Source organism: Girardinichthys multiradiatus, chromosome 5 (genome assembly GCF_021462225.1).
Source record: "Girardinichthys multiradiatus isolate DD_20200921_A chromosome 5, DD_fGirMul_XY1, whole genome shotgun sequence".
Lineage (NCBI taxonomy): Eukaryota > Metazoa > Chordata > Actinopteri > Cyprinodontiformes > Goodeidae > Girardinichthys > Girardinichthys multiradiatus.
In genome coordinates, this window is record NC_061798.1 from 35344343 (window position 1) to 35368869 (window position 24527).

General features: G+C 40.0%; 1 protein-coding gene and 1 pseudogene across 3 annotated transcripts in view; both read right to left on the reverse strand.

Annotated features, from left to right (window-relative positions):
* Positions 1-12196, reverse strand: part of LOC124867838 (protein kinase C alpha type) — a 196970-nt gene extending 184774 nt beyond the window's left edge. For 2 of the 3 annotated variants that reach the window (XM_047364478.1, XM_047364480.1), the window contains exons 1-2: positions 11757-12196; positions 4290-4321 (exon numbers count right to left, since the gene is read on the reverse strand). In XM_047364478.1, the coding sequence (XP_047220434.1) occupies positions 4290-4321; positions 11757-11923 (199 nt within the window). In that variant the 5' untranslated portion in view covers positions 11924-12196. The remainder of the gene's footprint in view (positions 1-4289; positions 4322-11756) is intronic. The other variant, XM_047364479.1, reaches the window with a different exon arrangement.
* Positions 12197-15676: 3480 nt separating this feature from the next.
* LOC124867839 overlaps positions 15677-24527 on the reverse strand; it is a 31825-nt pseudogene continuing 22974 nt past the window's right edge.

A 24527-nucleotide genomic window follows, 5' to 3' on the forward strand; every position in this document is an offset into this window, starting at 1 on the left:
GGTACACTGTGGTCATAAAGGGATGGACATGGTCAGCAATAATACTCAGGTATGCTGTGGCATTGACACGATGCTCAATTGGTACTAAGTGGCCCAAAGTGTGCCAAGAAAATATCCCCCACACCAGTACACCACCACCACCACCAGCATGAACCGTTGATACAAGGCAGGATGGATCCATGCTTTCATGTTGTTGACGCCAAATTCTGACTCTACCATCCAAATGTCGCAGCAGAAATCGAGACTCAGTGTGTGAAAATCCCAGCAGATCAGCAGTGTCTGAAATACCAGACCAGCCCGTCTGGCACCAACAACCATGCCACGTTCAAAGTCACTTAAATCACCTTTTCTTTCCCATTCTGATGCTCGGTTTGAACTGCAGCAGATCGTCTTGACCATGTTTACATGCCTAAATGCATTGAGTTGCTGCCACGTGATTGGCTGATTAGAAATTTGCGTTAACGAGCAATTGGACAGGTGTACCTAATAAAGTGGCCGGTGAGTGTTACCTTAATGGTGTATTACTGCATTCCTCAGCTTATTCTTAGAAATGGGGCATTTGCTGACTGAAAATTAAATGTCACTCTAGTTATAGAAATGCCACGCTACAGTTTATCACTTTGTCATTCAAGCCATGACTAAGAAGCTGATTCTGTTGGAGAACCTGACCCTCGTTTTATGGGATCATAAGTTTAATATTTGATGACCGAGCACATGTTATAAAACGTGGATCTTTCTCTAGTGGAATAGCTTCAGTGTAACTAATCACCTTCATCTTGATAAGGCAGGATCATTATTTATGCAACAGGTCAGGGCAATGATTTATGATACGAAGGGAAAGAGAAAATTGGAGCCTTCATTTTGCAGAAGTGTTAAAGGAAAAAGCACCTTTGTCTCCATTTCTTAAAATGCGTCCTTCCAGAAGCTCGGTTTATTGTCAGCTGTAGCAAAAACTGTAGCTGTGAGAATGAGAACTAACCGTGAAAGCAGAGGAGCGGGCTCAGGAACATGTTGACAGTAAGGTCAGATTATGGAAAAAATTAGAACAAAGTGTTGGTTTATCAACGCCTTACACTGATTCATTATTGAACCTAGTTTCAAGTAAGAGCTTAGATTAGGTTGCATTTCTCAATCTGTGAGACAAGATCACAAAAAGGCGTGGGCGTCAAGCCTCATGGGAAAAATGACATTTAAATGTTCACATGGACTAATATGCATGAGAACTTAAAACTTAATTTCCATGATACATGCCTCTACGGACACACATGACACCTTGAACCATCTACATTTTTGATTCTTCAATGATTCTGTTCAGATCTCTAAATGTCTCACTCTCTTTTGTTCTCAAGAGTGGTGATACTGAATCAGTAACATTTAACCTCCTTGCAAAGGGTTTCTTACTTTTAAGTTTTCCATAAAAACATTTGTCTTCTTTAAAGAAAATGTTCATGATGAAACCATTCGCAAAACATAAAATAAACTCACTACAGGCTGGCTCCCAGTATCAAGGTACAATGAGGTTTTAAAAGGTTACAGTTTCAAAACTGTTAAAACTGTCTGAGGTTTAAAGTTGTTTTAATAAGATTTCGTAGAAAGTGACAGGGTGATCAAAGTTTTCTCCAGTTGGACCGAGAACAGAGTATTGCAGCCCTGCTCCTCCCCAACCTGTTGCTGTGTCCTGTTAGTCAGGTGGATGAAATAAGGCTACTACACCTTTTCCTCACTTACAAAACAGACATATTTTGCTTTTTGGAAATTATTTAAGGGTGTGACAGTCAGGGTGGAAAGCTAAAGGTTCGCCACACTTCACTCTCATTATGGTAACGCTGTTTTAACAAAGTTAAGATGCTACAAGCAACAGGGGGCCAACTGTAAGTCCTAACTGAGCAAAACAGCCTGACACAGTCAGATTGTTGTACCTGCCTAATCTATTAAAAGCAGAACTGGCTGTTATTTTGTGAAATACACATTTGAAAAGTACTCCTAAATTTAATTTTAATTCTGAGTATCAGAGTATTACACAAGGGCTGCTCAAGTTTTGCAACAATTACCCAATAATAACATTATTTCATCTCATGAAACGCTCTGTAGATGTTCTATCTGCACCCCTAAAGATTAACTCACTTCAGCATGTTGAATGCTCAAAGTTACTCCAACCTCACACCAGCCTGCTCTATTTTCCAAATAACTGAGCTAATAATTACTTGATCAGTTTTTTGACCACTGTGTATATCGCAAAAAACATTTAGCCCCAGATGGTCAGGCAAAAATATAAAATGAGACAGTGATGCCACAGCAAAATAAACTTTTTAGCATTTTTGCCTTCATGATTATGTAAAACATATGCAAAGACCCAAACGGGCAAATTTACAGGAGGAGGATATGCACATGTAATTCCTTTCCACCTGCAATGCGATTTATCAAACCTGAAACAGATTGCGGGTGTTGTTTTTGCAACTATATTCAGCAAGTTTGAAAGACATGGGCAAACTGGCATGCAAAAATATCTGTAAACAATGTTGTGAGAAGGAGGCATAGATAGAATGACAGTAGACAGAGAGAGAGAACATTCTGTGCACGTGTAAACATATTTCTACTGTCAGAAATAAAAATAGTAAAAATATTATCTGCAGGATTATTATTTCAGTGCATGATCACTTTATGGGACGACACCGTTATGTCTGGATGCACTAGAGCAGCGCTTCTATATAACTCAGAAAAGGTGGCGCAGATTATTGTTGTCTGTTGCATGTTTGCAACAGACTATAGACAATCTTTAAGCAATTATACCAAAACCAAAAACACCATGACTGAACCTAACACCTGACATGGTCAGGTTTATGAATGATATTTAATCTTTTAACTTTAGCTTTTCTTATTTTCATCAACGCATTGTAATATTTATTCCTATTATTTTGCTCATTATTGTTATTTTTCTTATTATTATTATTACCTCCAATTACATACTTTCAAACTTCATCTTTGTTATTTGACCACACTGCTCTCCCAAACTGTCCATGATGACAGCCAGTGGCACATGCAGAATTCTCATTTAAATAGCGCGGTCTGCACCACTTTTGCACATGTTACCCAGTGCGAACTCAATCTTTGCAAATCACCCGCAACACGCCTACCCTTTGCACGTGCAATTTTGCACAAGCAATTTAGTGCTCTTTATTTGAAATCTTTGAAGATCAGGCCCTAAAAAAATTTACGTTATATCTTTGTAATTAGAGCCATGTAATTAGAGCCATGTAAAATGCGTTTTCAGATATGCCAAGATGTATGGAGAAATGAAAAACAGTGCGAGAGCAACTTAAAGTCCACTACCAATGCAACAAAAAATAAAGTTGCAAACAAGCATAAATTGTCTCTTAACCAAGATTAAGAGAGCTTTTTAACTGTTTTAGAATTAAAAAACTGAAAATGTAAGTATACTATCAAGGTTGGGTGCATTTTTTAGATGAAATGTTAAAAATATGACTTATTTATAAGAAAAACTCAAAAAACATTACTGATTTAATATTCAATGTTCATTCTTCCTCAATAAAATAATTTATGACTACAGTAAATGATCCAGCTGGGAGCACTTCCAGGCAGACTGATTTTGGCACGCCTAAAGTTTTCCACATTAGATGAATACTTCTGTGGTTCTGCATACATAAGCTCATGTAAAATCCACCTTTAATGATGTAAGTAATGGTGAAGCTGATTCAATGTGTGGAAACTTTCCACTTTCTCTATATTATTTCCTTCAATATCACCTTTTAATCCTGCGGTAAAGCTGTGTTATGTTTTTAGATTTTGCCAAACCCAGACTACGGACAAGTGCATCCATTTCCCTCTTTTGAATAAAATATCCTCCAAAAAAAGGCTGTTTTAACAAAATTTCCCCTCTATATAGGGCACTTGGTGATTTAAAAACATATTAAATTCAAATTACTATTGGAATATTTATAAATGTTGTTAAATATATGCCCAATTCAACGATGACCGATTTGTCTTTTTTACAAGGCAACCACAAAGAAAAACAGATTCACACTCACATTACCATCAGATATTCACACTTCCTTTTGCCAAAATAGCTTGAAATAAAGTGGTACCAAATCCATCAAAAATAACAAGCCCACATGTATGGACTACATGTATGGTGATTCCACCTATAGAGTTATCAACAAGAAGTCACATTTAAAACAACAGCAGTGTTTAAAACTGGACCATATCTCAGTTAAATGTCACACAACCAAACACAACCAAACACAAACAGATATCTGTCAGTTTGTCTTTACCTTGGCACTGGAATCCTTGCTTTCCAAACCCCCTGTGAAAAGAGAAGAGAATGAATTGAATGGCTCCCACTGTTTAAACACACAGTGAATAACATGACATGAATAACGTATTCATTCATACATGGTCTGACTCACACAATATTCATTCAAACTCTTAAATATGAGTTTTGCAGAAGTTTTGCAGAAGAAGAACATTTTTACGGTTGCGGTTAATGAATAATAAAAAATCGGATTTAAGTAATTCAGTTCCAACAGGAAAACCACTATTATATTCCTTTGCATATTACGAGCATTTATTTCTAAATAAAAACCTGCATTCAGTAACAGAGAACTTCAATATTACATAAGAATTTTACAAAACAAATAACAAAAATAATTTTTACAATAATAATAATAATAACATTACTATAATAATGTTATTTTATGATTAACATGGGGATGATAGCTGACTTGACAGTTGCCTTGCATCGAGTCACTGACTCCATCCACAGGGAGGGTAAGCTAAAAAAAGGTTGTTGCTAAAGAATATGGGTGTTCACACCATTCACACAGTGCTATATCCACATATTTAAATGGAAAGTTAAGTAGAAGGAAAAAGTGTAGGAGAAAAAACTAACCACAGCCTTCAGAGGATTGTGAAGCAAAGCCCATTCAGGTGTTTGGGGGAGATTCACAAGGCATGGACTGCAGCTGGAGTCAGTGCTTAAATAGTCACCTCACACAAAAATATCCAAAACATGGGCTATAGCTGTTACTTTCCTAGTGTTTGATCCGCTTCTGACCCAGAGAGAACATCAGAAGCATCTTACATGGACTAAATAGATGAACGACTGGGATGTTGCACAGTGTTCCAAAGTCCTCTTCATGTTTCTTTTCTGACAAGGTTTATGAATATGCTGGTTTCATTTTTCAACAGGATATGGCACATACCCATACTGACAAAAGTACCTTTATCTGATTTAATGACCATGGTGTCACTCTGTTTGACTGGCCAGTGAACTTATAAAGAATATTTGGGCTACCCAATAATCCAAGCAAGCTGAAAGCTGCTACAAAAGGAACCTGGGTTTCCTCAACTCCTCAGCACGTTGCATTGATGCAGTAATTCATAACTGCCATTTTTATATCAAGAAACCACTTTTTTATTAATCTCATGAATCTCCCGCAAATATTTTTTGTGGCATTTGCATCATAACCATTTCAAGGTTGCAGGCTTTTTTTTGTACCATACTTTTTCCTTCAACCTAACTTTACCTTAAAATGTGAAAACAGCACTGTAAATAGCCATCTTCTTTAACAATGACCTTTTGTCAGCCATCCTGCCTGTGGAGGGAATCAGTGACTGTCTGCTGGACAACTGTCACATCAACAGTCTCATTAGCTATGAGCCATAATGATCAAACTACAGCAGAAATAAATCCATGTAAAACATTGCTGTGTTTAACTCACCCCACTATAAGTTTGACTTTTTTAATTAAATTATAGAAATAAACTAACTTTTCAACAAATTGACTATTCTACTTCACTGCAATGAACCTTTGTTTGTATAGAAAACATTTACTGTCATCCTCAATGAATTGTTAATCAACAATAGAGCAGAAGAAAAAGCTAAGTCCATAGAGTTTTGGGATTTTCTTTTTTTTTTGTGCAGTCATAGTTAATATCACATAGTTAAAACAACATGCATATAGTTTTGGTTAGGTGTCCTACAACCAAACAAGGACTGCAAGTACATGTCTCCACAGGTTTCTGGCTTGTTTTGCCTCCAGTTGTGTGTTCAACCACAGTGTGATGATGGGATCCATCCCTTTTTGAGGTTAAAAAAAAGCAACAAGTATTTTGATTTCATGGTTTGTATTAAGTTGCCAATATGCTTGACTCTAAAGGCTTGGCCGTATATACGCCTGCCAACGATACATGCCATAACACACAAACCCACCTTGAAAAACAGAGGACTTTAAACGTGGGCGTGCTTACAGCAATATACAAGAAAAATGCTTAACTGAGAACCCAATGCGATCAGTCTAGTTCAAGTGTTACACTGGAGCAGGAATGTGTTCCTCTTTCATTCCCTGCCCACTTCCAGAGTGTATATGCTGTAAACGTGTACAAGTTTTGCAAGATGAGCTTTTCATACAGGCCTCACCTTGCAAGTAACTTTCAGAACTTCCATTTAAAACCAGCAGCTGTGTGCATAGCAGCATATTAGCCATCTAAATATTTGACCAGGCCAAATCACAGGAGCTGCGTTGCAGTTATTTGTTCAAGAATGAAGATAAGGAGATGAGTGACAACTAATGCAAAAGAAGATTCATGAAGTTGTTTTTGTCGCATGACTCAAGTAGAAAAATGTTGATTTAATCTCCCAGGGCAAAACGGTGTCAGCAGGAAGGTCCTAGTCAAATGTCTGCCAGGGGCCAGAATGGGCGACATCAAATCCTACCTGAAACTGCTGGCTAAGGATAATCGTAAATACAGTAAGATTGTTATTCACGCTGGCGGTAATGACACCCGGTTACGTCAATCGGAGGTCATCAAAGTTAGTGTTGCTTCAGTGTGTAAGTTTGCCAAAACAATGTCGGACTCCATTATTTTCTCTGGTCCCCTCCCCGATCTGACCAGTGACGACATGTTTAGCCGCATGCTGTCATTCAACCGCTGGCTGTCTAGGTGGTGTCCAGAAAACAATGTGGGCTACATTGATAATTGGCGAACATTTTTGGGAAAACCTGGTCTGATCCGGAGAGACGGCATCCATCCCACTTTGGATGGAGCAGCTCTTCTTTCTAGGAATCTGGCCGAATTTATTAGTTCTCCAAAACTGTGACAACCCAGGGTTTGGACCAGGAAGCAGGGTCGTAGTTTAATACTCCTCTCTGCAGCTTCTGTACTGCTACCCACCCATTACCCTATTAAGACAGTGTCTCGCCCACGGCCAAAATTGAGTAAATTAAAAAATAATCTAAAAGGAGGAAATCAGGAAAATCTCATAAAAATAAACAACTCAGACTAAAAAGAAAAATAAAACGATTAAATGTGGCTCACTGAACATAAGATCTCTCTCTTCAAAGACTTTGCTTGTTAGTGACCTGATTTGTGACAATCAGATTGATTTATTTTGCCTCACAGAAACCTGGCTGCAGCAAGAAGATTATGTTACTATAAATGAGTCAACTCCTACTAATTATTTAAATTTTCACATTCCTCGAAATACTGAGCGAGGAGGAGTAGCAACCATCTTTCAGTCCGATTCATTGATTAGTCCAAGACCAATCAATAGCTACAACTCTTTTGAATATTTAATCTTTAGTTTTCCTCATCCAAATTGCAAAGCACTAAAACCACTTCTGTTTGTTGTTTTGTACCGTCCACCAGGCCCTTACTCTCAATTTTTAGATCAGTTTTCAGATCCTTTATCTGATTTAGTGTTAAATACAGATAAAGTTATTATAGTGGGGGATTTTAACATTCATGTTGACGCTGAAAGTGATAGCCTAAATGCAGCGTTTATTGCTATCTTAGACTCAATTGGCTTTGCACAAAACATTAACAAACCTACCCACCTTTGTCTTCATTCTCTGGACCTTGTGCTGAGATATGGCATTGAGTGTAAAGACATAACAATATTTTCTCACAACCCTGTCCTGTCTGACCATTTCTTAATAACCTTTGAGTTTAATTTAACCGAGTACTCCACACCTGAAAGAAAATTTCATTACAGTAGATCATTATCAGGCGATGCTGTAACAACCTTTAAAGAATCTGTTCCACTTTTAATTTCCTCATTACCAGTGAAAAGCACATTGGAGGGCAATAATTCTGTTTCTGCCCCTTCACAAATTGATTATTTTGTTCATAGCGTTTCTTCATCATTGCGTGATGCTTTAGACAATGCAGCCCCCTTGAAAAAGAAGGTAATCATTCACAGGAGGCAGGCTCCTTGGTTTAATTCAGAGCTGCATACTTTAAAGCACAATGTTAGAAAATTGGAGAGAAAATGGCGCTCTACACACCTAGAGGATTCCTACTTAATCTGGAAAAATAGCCTACTGTTGTATAAAAAGACACTTCGCCAAGCCAGAGCAGCTTATTTCTCATCATTCATAGAAGAGAACCAGAATAATCCTAGGTTTCTCTTTAGTACACTTGCTAAACTTACACAGAGTCATAGCTCTGTTGAGCTATCCATTCCCTTAGCACTTTATGGGATTCTTCTTAAATAAAATTGATTCTATTAAAAATAAAATCTTTGACATACTCCTGAAGATGATTACTTCATCCTCAGCAAGTGAGACAACATTGGAAATAACTGCAGAACCTGATTTGTGATTGGACTGTTTTGATCCTGTGGAGCTTCCTGAGTTATCAGAAATATTAGCTACATCTAAACCTTCAACTTGTATGTTAGACCCAATCCCAACCAAATTATTTAAGGAAGTGTTCCCTCTGATTACCAGCCCCATTTTAGCTATGATTTACCTATCCTTAGTAAATGGATATGTACCACAGGCTTGTAAGATAGCTGTAATTAAACCTTTACTTAAGAAACCTTCGCTTGATCGAGATGACTTAATAAATTACACACCTATATCCAATCTTCCATTCTTATCTAAAATTCTTGAGAAAATAGTTGCTAATCAAATGTGAGCATTTACACAGCAATGACCTGTTTGAAGAGTTTCAGTCAGGCTTCAGAGCTCATCATAGCACTGAAACAGCTCTGCTGAAAGTCACTATTCTTATGACCTCAGATAATGGACTTGTGTCTGTTCTGGTTCTGTTAGATCTCAGTGCTGCAATTGATACAGTCGACCATAATATTCTCTTAAAAAGGCTGGAATATGCTGTAGGGATCAGGGGAACAGCGCTAGGCTGGTTTAAATCTTATCTGTCTGACAGATTCCAGTTTGTTCATGTAAATGATAAATCATCTTTAAACTCCAGGGTTAATTGTGGAGTAACACAGGGTTCAGTACTTGGGCCAATTCTCTTTACTATATATATGCTTCCAATAGGTCAAATTATCAGGCAGCATAGGATAAATTTTCACTGTTACGCTGATGATACTCAGCTTTACTTATCCATAAATCCTGATGAACCTAACCAGTTAGAAAGACTACAAGCATGTCTTGAAGATATAAAAACTTGGATGAATTTACATTTTTTGCTTCTAAATTCAGACAAGACAGAAGTTGTCGTCTTTGGACCAGAGTCTTTAAAAAAAAAACTGCTTAGTCAATCACTTAACTTGAATGGCATTAAATTGACCTCCGGTAATAAAGTAAAAAACCTTGGTGTTATTTTTGACCAGGACATGTCATTTAAATCCCACATTAAACAGGTTTCTAGGATTTCCTTCTTTCATCTCCGGAACATTGCCAAAATTAGAAATATCCTATCCAGGAGTGACGCTGAAAAACTAGTCCATGCATTTGTTACTTCAAGGCTGGACTATTGTAATTCTCTACTATCAGGATGTCCACAAAATGCAGTTAAAAGCCTTCAGCTGATTCAAAATGCTGCAGCAAGAGTTCTGATGAAAATTAAAAAGAGAGATCATATTTCTCCTATTTTAGCTTCCCTTCATTGGCTCCCTGTTAAATCCAGAATAGAATTTAAAATTCTCCTCCTCACATATAAAGCCCTTAATGATCTAGCTCCATCATACATCAGAGATCTGATGGTTCCATATGTTCCTAACAGGGCACTTCGTTCTCAGACTGCAGGTTTCCTAGAGTCTCTAGAAGTAGAATGGGAGGCAGATCCTTTAGTTATCAGGCTCCTCTCCTGTGGAACCAGCTCCCAGCTTTAGTCTGTGAGGCAGACACCCTGTCTACTTTTAAGGCTAGGCTTAAAACTTTCCTTTTTGATAAAGCTTATAGTTAGAGTGGCTTAGGTTATCAGGGAGAGAGCCTTCCTCCCTCCCTGTTGGTTGGAGTAAGGGGGAGTCAGATGTAGCCTAAACCGGCTCAGTTATGGTTGAGGTGCAAACACACCCTCCATTTCTGCTAACTGTATGACCCCTTCTCTTTTCCAATGGTTATGATTAGTCTGACAGAAAGAGATATCCCAATCCTTGTGGTTTTTAGTATAACAATGACCATCAGTGGGAACCTTTGTTTGGTGCCTTGAGACGACAATGTTGTAAATAAGTGCCATTTAACTAAATAATCTGAACTGAAACTATCTGTGTAGTTATGCTGCCGGAGGACATAATGACCACTTTCACCCTCTTCGCTACATTCTCACACTACTCTCCAATTTTGCATTATTTGCTGTTATTTTGGCTTTTAACCTTGTTCTCTCTTTTCTCTTCCTAGAAGCTACACCTGGCCTGGCTCTGTGTCTACCTGTGACACCTTTCTGGAGAGGGGAATCGTTCGAGCTTCTGCTGGCAACAACTTAATGCTCACCCTCTACCGATGATCCACATGGCCCTGTCTTTTAGTGTTTAACCCTTTCTCTCTCCTAGACATGGCGATTGACTGAGCTTAACTGTAACTAACTCTATGTGCTCTCTTTTAGACTCTAACCTTGAAAACTGGCTCAGAGTTTATCTGGTCTTTCTTTCTAGGTGAAACAACTAAAGGAGCTACATCCATTAACATTTACTTTTCCTTCCCATAGAAAGGACTCCTGGATCAGTGCTTCTTTGTTCTCTTTGTGTCTCTGCTCTGTTCTCTCAAACCCCCAGTCGGTCGTGGCAGATGGCCGCTCACATTGAGCCTGGTTCTGCTGGAGGATTCTTCCTGTTAAAAGGGAGTTTTTCCTCTCCACTGTCGCTACATGCATGCTCAGTATGAGGGATTGCTGCAAAGTCAACACCAGGGACTGTTCACTGTCTCTACATGCTCATCCAGGAGGAGTGAATGCTGCAAGTCACTGACTGGATGCAATCTGCTGGGTTTCCTTAGATAGAAAAACTTTTTATCCAATTTAAATAGATAACTAACTGACTGCACTGTTCAATGGTTAGGACTAATTGGAATGTATGTACCTGACTGTTGTGAAGTGCCTTGAGACAACATGTGTTGTTAATTGGCGCTATATAAATAAAACTGAATTTAATTTAATTTAATTAAATCCCTGCCTGGGGTCTTTCTCCAAGTTTGCATGTTCTCCCTGTGTATACCTGGGTAATCTGGCAACTCAGGCTTCCTCCCACAGTCCAAAAAATAAAATAACTGCTTTCAGTGAATATTTACAATGGGCCTACACCAGTAACGACGCCTCCCATTTGACAGAAGGGCAAAAATTGCAAACTGTTTAAAGAGTGAAATGATGCACCAGGACGCACAGGATCACATCAGTCCTTCACAGACATGAGAAAGTGTTTCAGAAGTGCAGGGATTGCAGGTTTGGGAAGGTAATGCGACCCGAGAAGTTACATTTTGAGCAGACTGGACTCGACTGAACTTATCAGATATGCAACAGGCGGGTGGAGATGGGAGACGGAGTAAGGCTTACCAGATGAAGTCGGTGCAGTGGCTGCAGAAAGTCGGCTGCTTGAAGAACCTGGCTATGAATTTATGGTCCTTCACTTCGTGGACGTTCTTTTGCCTCAGAGCACCTTTTCGCGCAAACCTGTTCGCTACGTCCGCGGTGGACGACTCGTTCAAACTAACATCTGCCATCGCGTCCCTCTGAATAAAAACACAAATCAATGCAACAGCTGTGCTCCTGCTGTGTTCGGGAGTTTCTCAGTCCGAGTACACGACCTGCCTTCTCAGTGCCGAGCCAGAAAGCGAAGCTGCTGTTCTGACTGGAGACACTGGACTTACTGGGTCTGAGGGATTTCCCTGCCTGTCGCTGCTCCACTGACTCTGACAGCTCTGATCTGTCAGGGTGGCAGCAGTGAGACTCTCTGCTTCCTCTGACTGTCTTCAAATCAAAAGTAGTGCATCTTTAGTCAAAAACAAACACAAACACTTGAAAGAAGAACCGTTTTTAACCACATCAGCAGGCCCACATTTTTGGAAGCCCCTGCAATTTCTATAAAGTAAATGTAACTGCAGTTTAAGCAATTTAAAACTGTTGAACAAAGAATTCACGACTTCCTGTTTGTCTGTTGTATGAATATGGGAAAACACACATGTCCATTTCTCTTACACACTTTTCAAGATGAGAAAGGCAAGAAAACATACCCTTCAAGTGTGACGGATCTTCATACCTAAAGAAATGGCTTTTAGTTACCATAGTTATCCTCCTAATCTCTGTCTTATTTACAGCCAGGCAACAATTACCACTGCATATTCATGTACATAAACTGCATAATTACTTTTGCTGAGTAAAAACAAAACCTGTCATAATTTATGTTGTCAATTTGTAATGCATTGATATCTTTCTATTTCTGTTTAGGTAAGTTTATTTAGCACCAATTCACAACAAATATCATCTCAAGGCACACAGGTCCAATTCTAGTTCTTTTATGTAGAAAAGCACAAAAAGCAAAAGCACGAAGCAGTGCAGTGGGGAAATCCAACTATATTTGGAGTGTTTGATACCAAGTGAACCTCATGAAGGAAGGAATTTAGACTATCACAATGTTTATCTGTGCAACTATAAAAACAATATCTCTAGTGACGGTCAGGGTTGCCTACTTCAGTAAACAAAATCTATCGAAACGTGTGGCACAGGTCGCATGAAAAGAGACAAAAATCGAATCATGTTTGGGCTTCAGAAACATTCGTAGCATTTAGATAACAACCTTGTTGTTTATTAAGCAATAGATCCACCAGTTTTGGCTTTTGGTAATTTATCCGTGTTGTTGTGTTACTGGTTTGAGTGCAAAAACATGCAGAAAGTTATTAATAAGCAGATGGTACGACCTCCGCTTCAGCTGTGATACATGTGGTAAAAACACATTACCAGATCTACAATACCATTCTATCTTTTTTTGTAAAGCATTTTCAGACAAACCAAAGTTCACAAAGTGCTGTACATATTGCAAATAAAACATACAGGAAACAAGATGCACATTATAGCCTCTTCGGAAATACAAAACATGAAAGCATTACACAGCAACCTTTGAAAGTATCTGAATCGACCACAGTAACCCTTCTGAAAATTCATATTTTTATCACTGAACTAAACCATTTCAACTATTTCCTTTTCTTTTTAAAACCATTTTTACAAGCAAATGTATCTTTTAAGATTTGCCAGGGTGATGCAATACAAAAAGCGTTTGTTTCGCCATTTTATTTTGAAGAAACAATTTCCAGTCGTGGTCCTGCTCGTTGCTCCTCTTCCTCCTTTCTCGCTCCGGCTGATGTCACGCAACAGGATCCGCCGTGGGAGGGAGGAGGCCCTGGGTCCCGTTGGAGGAACTGAGACTGGAGGCGTCACCGTGTGGGTAAACAGGGCATTACATACGGTCTGTTACACAGAAGACCGTCCAGGAAATGAGTGCTTCATAGAATGTTTTACATGTCTGCTTAGTAACAAAACATCTAAATTATTATGCAGGTTTGTTAAAGCTGCACTATGAATAAGAACTGCTTTTGCTTTGTTCACCGTTAAACACCCATTTCCAGAATGACAGAACATAGGCCCACCTTATTTTATTAATGCGTAGAAAAGGTTAGGAATGTTTTTCTCTTCTTCTTTTGTGTTGTAGATATATACTGAAGCCCTGAGGATCATACAGTTATATCTACAACAATTAGATCAGTCAAGTACAGCTTTGTATGTCAAAGACCCATTTAAGCTACATGAGCTGATACCTAATGAAATGAATGGAGGCGTGAGCTTTGACTTTCTACCAAAGCAAACAGACCCCATATGGTAATTTGCACAAGTGGAGTTCATGTTTCAGGCTCTGATTGTAAATACCATGCAATCTGTTTCCCCCTAACTTTGAACTTTGCAGAAAGCTGTTGCTTACAATAACAACTCAGAGGGTGGGTTTCATAAAAAATTTACTATTAAAACAACAGAAACATTAGTTTTGTAGTATACTGTTGAATTTGAACTTTAATTCTAATATTTCTGCAAAATGTTTCCTAAACCTAAAAGAGAGGTATGTGCAATGTGCTGCAGCACAAATGAAGCCAGTTTTTTTTTTCATTTACTGACTTGAATTCCTACATACTTTACTGACCTAGAGATTCATCTCCCTTGTTAAAGTGAAGACAAATATTTATAAATGACTCAGGGAGTGTTGCAGTCCATTATAAAATTGTAAGCCTTTTTATACACTGTAGAACTGAGACCACACAGGATATTACCAATAACAATCAGTTTATACAATATACATGTAGGATGATTTTTCTATTTCACTCGGTTTTCTTAGAAGAAAGAATTTTCACAGTAAAATACATTTTGCATTTGTTATTTCTGCTATGACGTTATTTCTCTTTTCACAAATAAGATTTCACATGGCACTGTCTCTCTGCTATTTGCTCTTGTACCAGATCGAGATTATCAGTCAACATTTTGTCAGATACCTCTGTATGCAAGTTGCATGCTGCATATGTTGATTAATAGCAGTTTGAAGTTGCATTTGATTAGAGAAGGCCATCACTGTAGCCATTACCTTAACCAGTAACTCCCTCCCTACTCAGCTGAATGGGAAACAGAGCTGGTTTTACCCCTTCAGGAAATGGCTACCACTTTGCTCCTTTTCAGCCTTGCAACTAAATGCACAACTGTAACACCTTCTAAAAGTACATTTGCAGATTTGTAAATTTATCTTAAAATGTTTTGTGCTTGAAAATATTTTGATAGACTATTTTTTTTTTTATCCTGTCCGTCATTTTCCTTTGTTTTTCTCCTACCAGTTTGTGGCCGGCCTCGTGTCTCTGATGGAGTCGATGTTTCTTCCCTGAAACGTGTGTTTGAGATTGGAGAAGATGTGACCCTCTCATGCGAGCAGGGTTATGTGCCTTCAAGGGCAACACCTCCCAGAATTACCTGCACGGCTACAGGAGAATGGACGCCGGAAAACTTGTCATGTTCCCGTGAGTTAAGGCTGCAGTTTCTGTTTTAATCCTGCAGTTGATATCTTGCAAATTTAAAAAATGATCATGATGGAATTAAGAAAGTTGAGGATAACTTATCATTCTGCGGGTTGTCCAGCACAGATAGCATGTGATGATGGGTGTAAACAAAAAATTAACTCATTTATTTTTCCAATTTTAACTGCAGATTATTACTTAAATATGTTGCTTTCATTAATCAGGTATGTCATGGTAGGGGCTAATTAATCTGCCTCCTCTCTGCAAAGGTAAAACATATCAACTATATCTTACCAACTTTATTTAAAATGCACATTTGAAAAGATCCAGGTTGACCAAAGTTGTCTATAAATTGCTATCTGACTAATAAGATTTGTGTACAAATCATTATGAAGTACAAAACATCCTGTAAATATAAACAACAAATACCGGTTCATCTCAATAAATCAATTTATTTCAACAATTCTGGTTAAAATGTGAAACTCATACAGATCCAGTTGTTAACTTGATTGTTATAGCATACATATGACATAATAGCCAGGCAGACAATCATAGATGCCCTCCACGAGGAAGGGAAAGCACAAAAATATAATTGCTAAAGAAGCTGGCTGTATCCAAGCATAATAATGGTTCACACTTCAGAACAATACCTGCTCTAATGACTATGGTATCACTGTAATTGTTTGGCCAACAAACTGACCTGACCTAAATCCCATGGAGAAAGGACCTAGGTCAAGCTTATTTACACGAGCAGCACTTCTGGGCTCCAGCATAATGACATCTATTTTACCGTCACTGAAGTTCAAAGAATTTTCTCCAATTCCGCCTCATCTCTTTTATATTGGAGGCACTCAGAAAATTTATCCACTGATTTTCTCAAGGTCACTTTAAAGAGCATGTAAAATGAAGAATCTTCTACTTGAAAGTGGATATCAATATGAATATGTTTTAAAATAAGTAAGTGGAGGCACAAGTGAAGAGAACAGACCCAATAACAGACCCCTGAGGAATACCAGAGCAACACAGAGCCAAACAGATTTAAAATATTTAAAGAACATATTGTTTTCATTGTGTTTATACGGATCTTGTTATGTAAAGTTTTTATTTTGACCCAACAGGCGTGAACGGTCCACTGCCCAAGCCACCAAGAGAGGATAAAATTGTCTGCGATAAGCAAGTAACAGGAACCACGACTATTTATGGACATATGACTACAAACCCCCCAAAGCACCAAGTTATGAGAGAGGGTCCTGCATGGCTGATGGTAGTGCAACCAAACCACCAGTTGTCGAAGTAAATGCAGATTAGTAATGTACAAATATATGAGTTAATATGGTGCCAGTATACTCATATTACATCCTAGATTTATTGTTTTCATCATATTTTCCTATATTACATGTAATAGTTGTGTTGCTTAATAATATCGTCACTATTATTATTAATATTGTTACAGATGTGAGCTGCCCCATTCCACCAAACATATTAAATGGTGTCATCACATTTGCTGTGATGAGGCAACATGGATACAAGGAGAAGGTTAAGTATTCCTGCAATGAGCATTATACTCTGGAGGGCGAGGCTGAGATACAGTGTCAAAACGCAGGAAACTGGTCATCAAAGCCAGTCTGCAGAGGTGAGTCATGAGAAACTTAGATCTCACTTCACGCTTCTACTCTATATTTAAGTACAGTAAGTCTGCTGTAAGAGAGTTTGAATCCCTCAGTTTTTCAGGCTGTAGAAAAATCCCTTTTCTGTTTTTCATATCCCACTAAATTATTTTGCTGCGTCAGCCAAAAATATTTTAAATTATGTTTTTCATGTTTTTTAAAAATCCAGCTTCCTCAACAGTTGGTATCAAAAGAGGACGATTCTTCTATAATGCCAGAAAGATCTGGATTGAAAACCTGAAGCCAAACAGAGTGCTCCATAGAGAACCAGTTTTCTTCTATTGTATGAACAAAGTTGATAAGTGTGGCTACCCAGTGGCCAGCACCTGTAACGATGGAAACCTTCCCATCCCTGACTGCTTTGAGGGTGAGTCAATGCAAGCTAGAAGACTCTCCATAAAACTAGTCAAATGAAACTGATAATGTTACAGTGAACAAAGCTTCTTCCAATGTCTTAAAGATGTCATTATAATGAGATGACAACGATTATATAGAATGTGTGTTTTTTTCGTTTCAACCTAAGGTCTAAAAACCTTCCATCAGAAAATCAGAACGTGCGTGGCACCACCTGCTGCAAGCCCAACAAACTTCCCAAGACCTGCATGACTAATTTATGGAGCCAAATAATGGGAAACGTGCTAAGACATAGGATACCTACTTAATTTTCCTTGCTTTTTTACTGTTAATTTAGATAGATAAATGCAAGATTATTAAAACCAACAAAAGGTGTGTTAGCAAATGTTAAAAGAGATGAGCTAAGGAAGCTGTGAACAACTAATGTGTGATGGTTATAAAGTGCATTTATATTCAATGCATATACATTTATATAATACAACATAATGGCCCATGTCATCCCAAGGTCCAAATCATTTCCAATTATTATAACTGAATTATTATTATTATTATTATTATTATAAATATACAATAAATCAAATTCATACCAATAAAATCCACTCATCTTGATAGAACGAAATATAACATAAGCTTGTCTAAATTAGATTATAATGTGAATTTGTCAGACGTTATCCATGTAAGAAGGCCCAGCCAGTTGTATAGAGCTATTGGCTTTGAAGCAATCCCTCCTCCTGAGCAACCATGAGGCAACAGTGAGAAGGAATGACTTCTTCTAATCATGAAGAGGCCTCCAGCAGAACCAACCGAGACTGCATCTGTTGAGAAGGAAAGCAAACACATTAAAAGAAAAACATAAAACAGATTTAAGAGTCCTTTCTATGGGACAGAAACTCAGAACAGAGTTAATGGCAGAAGAATTTGGTTATTGGGCTTGTCTAGGAAAGAAACTTTGTTGGGGAAATTTAAAAGCATGCAGAGAGTTTATATAGGTAGTGGCAGCAGAGCGTTCTTCAAACAGCTCTGTTCCATAACAAGTGTTATGGCGAAACATCAAAGAATTAACCAAACTTGTTATGTAGTACGGGTGTGACTACAGATTGACACTTAAATAATAAAAATTTCCAGATTCTATCTATAGTCATCTATTATCAAAATTTCAAGAATAACAACAATTGACTGTTTTTGGCAAATAGTTTAAGCAGGAACTCAAAACAATTTTTCATATATCAATTTTTTTATCGTTCGTTCGTTCGTCGTCCTCCGCTTATCCGGGACCGGGTCGCGGGGGCAGCAGACTCAGCAGAGACGCCCAGACGTCCCTCTCTCCAGACACCTCCTCCAGCTCCTCCAGGGGGAGCCCAAGGCGTTCCCAGGCCAGCCGAGAGACACAGTCCCTCCAGCGTGTCCTGGGCCGTCCCCTGGGCCTCCTCCCGGTGGGACGTGCCTGGAACACCTCCCGAGGAAGGCGTCCAGGAGGCATCCGGTATAGATGCCCGAGCCACCTCAACTGGCTCCTCTTGATGTGGTGGAGCAGCGGCTCTACTCTGAGCCCCTCCCGGATGGCCGAGCTCCTCACCCTATCTCTAAGGGAGTGCCCGGCCACCCTACGGAGGAAGTTCATTTCAGCCGCTTGTATCCGGGATCTCGTTCTTTCGGTCATGACCCAAAGTTCATGGCCATAGGTGAGGGTAGGAACGTAGACCGACCAGTAAATTGAGAGCTTTGCTTTTCAGCTCAGCTCTCTCTTCAACACAACGGACCGGCACCGTGCCCCCATTACTGTGGCAGCCGCACCGATCCGTCTGTCGATCTCCCGCTCCATTCTTCCCTCACTCGTGAACAAGACCCCGAGATACTTAAACTCCTCCACTTGAGGCAGGAACTCCCCTCCAACCTGAAGAGGACAAGCCACCCTTTTCCGGTCGAGTACCATGGCCTCGGACTTGGAGGAGCTGATCCTCATCCCAGCCGCTTCACACTCGGCTGCGAACCACTACAGCGCATGCTGTAGGTCTTGGCTAGAGGGGGCCAGCAGGACCACGTCATCTGCAAAAAGAAGAGACAAAATCCACTGGTCCCCAAACCAGACCCCCTCCGGCCCTTGGCTGCGTCTAGAAATCCTGTCCATAAAAGTTATGAACAGGACCGGTGACAAGGGGCAGCCCTGCTGGAGTCCAACATGCACCGGGAACAAGTCCGACTTAGTGCCGGCAATGCGGACCAAACTCCTGCTCTGCTCGTACAGGGACCGGATGGCCCTTAATAAAGGGCCCCCGATTCCATACTCCTGGAGCACCCCCACAGGGCATCACGAGGGACACAGTCGAATGCCTTCTCCAGGTCCACAAAACACATGTGAACCGGTTGGGCAAACTCCCATGAACCCTCGAGCACCCTGTAGAGGGTATAGAGCTGGTCCAGTGTTCCACAGCCGGGACAAAAACCACACTGCTCCTCCTGAAGCCGAGGTTCGACTATCGGTTGGACTCTCCTCTCCAATACCCTGGCGTAGGCCTTACCAGGGAGGCTGAGGAGTGTGATCCCCCTGTAGTTGGAACACACCCTCCGGTCACCCTTCTTATAAAGGGGGACCACCACCCCAGTCTGCCAGTCCAGAGGCACTGTCCCCGACCGCCACGCAATGTTGAAGAGGCGTGTCAACCATGACAGCCCTACAACATCCAGAGAGTTGAGGTAGTCAGGGCGGATCTCATCCACCCCCGAAGCCTTGCCACCGCGGAGCTTTTTAACCACCTCGGTGACTTCAGCCTGGGTGATGAAAGAGTCCAACCCCGAGTCCCCAGCCTCTGTTTCCACCACGGAATGCGTGATGGCAGGATTGAGGAGATCCTCGAAGTACTCCTTCAACCGCCCGATAATGTCCTCAGTCGAGGTCAGCAGTCTCCCACCCCCACTATAAACAGTGTTGGCGAAGCACTGCTTCCCCCTCCTGAGGCGCCGGACGGTTTGCCAGAATCGCTTCGAGGCCAACTGGTAGTCCGTCTCCATGGCCTCACCAAACTCCTCCCAGGTCCGAGTTTTTGTCTCTGCCACAGCCCGGGCCGCAGCACGCTTGGCCTCACGGTACCCGTCAGCCGCCTCAGGAGTCCCACAGGCCAATCACAGCCAATAGGACTCCTTCTTCAGCTTGACAGCATCCCTTACTGCCGGTGTCCACCACCGGGTTCTGGGATTGCCGCCGCGACAGGCACCGCAGACCTTACGGCCGCAGCTACGGGCAGCAGCATCGACAATAGATGCGGAGAACATGGTCCACTCGGACTCTATGTCTCCAACATCCCCCAGGATCTGGTCGAAGTTCTCCCCGAGGTGGGAGTTGAAAACATCCCTGGCCGAGGGCTCCGCCAGGCATTCCCAGCAGACCCTCACTATGCGCTTGGGCCAGCCAAGTCTGTCCGGCTTTCTCCTCCTCCAGCGGATCCAACTCACCACCAGGTGGTGATCAGTGGACAGCTCAGCACCTCTCTTCACCCGAGTGTCCAAAACATGCGGCCGAAGGTCTGATGATACGACAACAAAGTCGATCATCGACCTCCTGCCTAGGGTGTCCTGGTGCCAAGTGCACTGATGGACACCCTTATGTTTGAACATGGTGTTCGTTATGGACAATCCGTGACTAGCACAGAAGTCCAATAACAAAACACCACTCGGATTCAGATTGGGGAGGCCATTCATCCCAATCACGCCTCTCCAGGTGTCACTGTCGTTCCCCACGTGGGCGTTGAAGTCCCCCAGCAGAATAATGGAGTCCCCGGGAGGGGCACTATCCAGCACCCCCAACAGGGACGCCAAGAAGGCCGGGTACTGTGCACTACCACTCGGCCCGTAGGCTGAAATGATAGTCAGAGACGTCTCCCCAACCCGAAGGCGCAGGGATACGACCTTCTCATCCACTGGGGTAAACCCCAACACGAGACGGCTGAGCTAGGGGGCAACAAGCAAACCCACACCAGCCCGCCGCCTCTCCCCGTGGGCCACTCCAGAGTAGAAGAGAGTTCAACCCCTCTCAAGGAGATGGGTTTCAGAGCCCACGCTGTGCGTGGAGGCGAGCCCGACTATTTCTAGTCAATATCTCTCGACCTCCCGCACAAGCTCAGGCTCCTTCCCCCCCAGCGAGGTGACATTCCACGTCCCTAGAGCCAGCCTAATCATCCGGGGATCGGGCCGCTGAGGTCTCCACTTTCGTCCGCCACCCAATCCTCTTTGCAATCTTTTTTATATCTAATAGAAATAAATTGTTGAATGAAATGAAAAGGTGATGGTTGGGCTTTATACAGTATTATGCGAGGATAACCAACTCCATGAAAAACACAAAGGCCGAGAGTTTCTAACAAAAAAGCTCATGATGAAGATCTAAGCTTCTCAGACTTTCCCAAATCCAATTACTGTTTTGTAACAGCTTTCAAATTAGTACGTACATGCTTTTTGCATTTATGTACAAAAATTCAGACATTTTCAGATGGCAACACAACATCTCTCACTGTATACACAAGAATTGCTGGCAAGACAGTTTACAAACCTCTAAATATCTCACAGAGAAAAAGAATCTAAGCATTTTAAAAACAGCAACACTGCTGGCAATACACACTTCATAAGAAGATTAAGGATTTCATGATTAGACAGTTAAACTTTGGGAAGTGCAGCAAATACATCCAGCTAGGAGTAGTTGGTAAGTTTTCAGTGCAATAAATGCAACACAATAGCCTTTCATTTTTAGAAGATCACTGTATATGCAACTATTATTTTGATCAAGTAAGAAAAACCTTTTACTCTTCATGCATGAAGGACAAGCTTAAAGATATATAGAGCAGTATTTTAGTGGTACATGAATATTTAAAATATGTGTGTAAAATCCATCTTTTTATATGAACAAATGTCATCACTTTATTTACTTGCCTAGCTTTATCTAACAGATTTGTGATGTTATATAGTGAAAGCTAGTGTGTAAAGAGATATATCAAAGCTTAACAGCAGGCTTGGCTAATAAATAAGACACTGCAGACTCAGATGTATTTCACACATGTGCAAAAATAAATATAGATATGGTATATTTTTACCTTAATACTTATATTACTAATATCTGACTATAAACTTGAGACTGGAAAATCTCTTTATGAAAGTTGTAATGGCCTTGATAATGTAAAAACTGACATGCTAAAGAAAAAGAACAGTTGGTATTTATCAATAAGGACAATTTCCAATCAGAAATTGCTCCCCAACACCCCACCCCCTGGGGCACTGACACGCTCCACTTTGAATTTCTTTGATTATATAGAAAAAAAAAACTTGAAATTGAAGAAACTGGAATAATACTATAAACACACAAAGTAAGTCACAGAAATACTGTATACCGTGAATTTAAAAATATACAATACAAACTGGTAAACCACTCAGAGAACGCAGACCTCCACCAAGGCAGTATGGTCACTGACACAATACAGATATTAACACTTTAAGGATTAAATTAAAATCGCCTCTTTTAATGTAATCCTGTAAAAATAAAAATAAATTTAAATCACCTCTTCTGAGTATACTGTTGATATCAGCAGCATCTATATTGTTAAGAGTGTAGAAATAGGCCTAACTCAAATGATAAAGAACTCTTCAAAATATTTTGCAAAAAAAGACAAAAGAACATAGACAAGCCAACACAGACAAAAACAAAAAATAAATACTGTAGAAAATAAATTCAATTAAAATGAGCCATTTCTAAATTGCACCAATAGAAGAAGACTTAAGAAAATCTGTGTACTACAACTGCACTTTGATTTAGACACTAATTTCCCTGCACAACGGTCAAGGAACCTATTTTGAATAAGATAACTTACACTACTGCACTTCAAGAAACACAAATGAAATTGCACGACTGTCATGTGAAGTCTACCCTTCTTTAAATAAGTAAATCTACACTATTAATGTTCAATAAAGAAATACGGATTAAACCGCAAAACAACTGTATGCTGAAGAAAATCTGCTTACCACAATTAAACTTTGAACAAGACAAAAATTTAACTTCACAACTGTCATTTAAAGCATTTCCCTATGAATAACATAATTTCCACTACTGTACTTCAAACCAAAAAAAAAATAATTGTTTAAAGTGCACAACAGCCACCTAAATAGAGTATGTCTGTTTTCCTTGATGCAAAGTTATCAGTAATGTCCTCATATGAAATCTGCTCAGCAATTGCATGGTTGATACTGAAGACGGCCAAGCCAGCGAGGCATTACTGAGACATGTTGAAATTCATATTTGTTTTAATCAGTTTCAGCTTTGAAAAGTTTCTCTCTGCTCCAACCACAAAGATAGGAAAATTTACAGCAATTCTCAGAAAGGTCCACATATTCGGATAGATTTCTGAGAGTTCATTTTAATGGAAAAAGTTTAGCAGCTCAAGAGGGCTCATACACTTATCATACCATACATACAAACTCGTGATACGTCATACAGTCAGTCAGTCAGTCAGTCAGTCAGTCAGTATGCTGACGTCATACATTAAATTATTATCAAACATTCATAATTCTATGTCTTACAAGGGTTATTTAATAGGCTATAAAACTGCTGTTGACAAGTAATTACAGCAAGCTAACATAACTTTCCCAGGTAATGTGAAGTGATTTAGGATTGTCATCCTAATGTAGCAAACAACTAACAACCAAGACAAAAACAAACAGGCTTACATATACAATTTTTGAAATATCAAGAATAAGGGCCAAATCAATAGGAGACAAGTCAACACCTCTTTCAGTTAATGGCTATTTTGCACTGTCCAAGCTACATCACAAGATCACATATATAGTTACCACAAAAAGTAAGAAAATATGCATTTGCTAATATTCTTTTCTTTGTTGTAACAAAACGTCTTGGCGATAAACCTTACATCATTGGAAAGCCTTTTATCCCCCCTTAGTTGTTGCCACATTTGTCAGAAAAATTCATTTGTGAGTTGAACAGCAGAGTTTGGGATCAGTTTGCACATGCTGTTCGTGCCAGAGTAACCAACAAATCCACATTCACTGGCTTGTGACAACTACTAGTTGAAGAATGGGATGCCATCCCACACCAGTGTGTGACCAAGCAGGTGATTAGCATGAGTAGTAGGTGCCAAGATGTTATGGCTGAATGTTGTTCTTCTATACACTACTGAGACTCCTGTTTGTTAAATTAATTAATTGTTAAATTGTCAGTATGTCTTGTTTCTTTAAACCTCAATCATTTAATCCCATAAACAACACCAAAC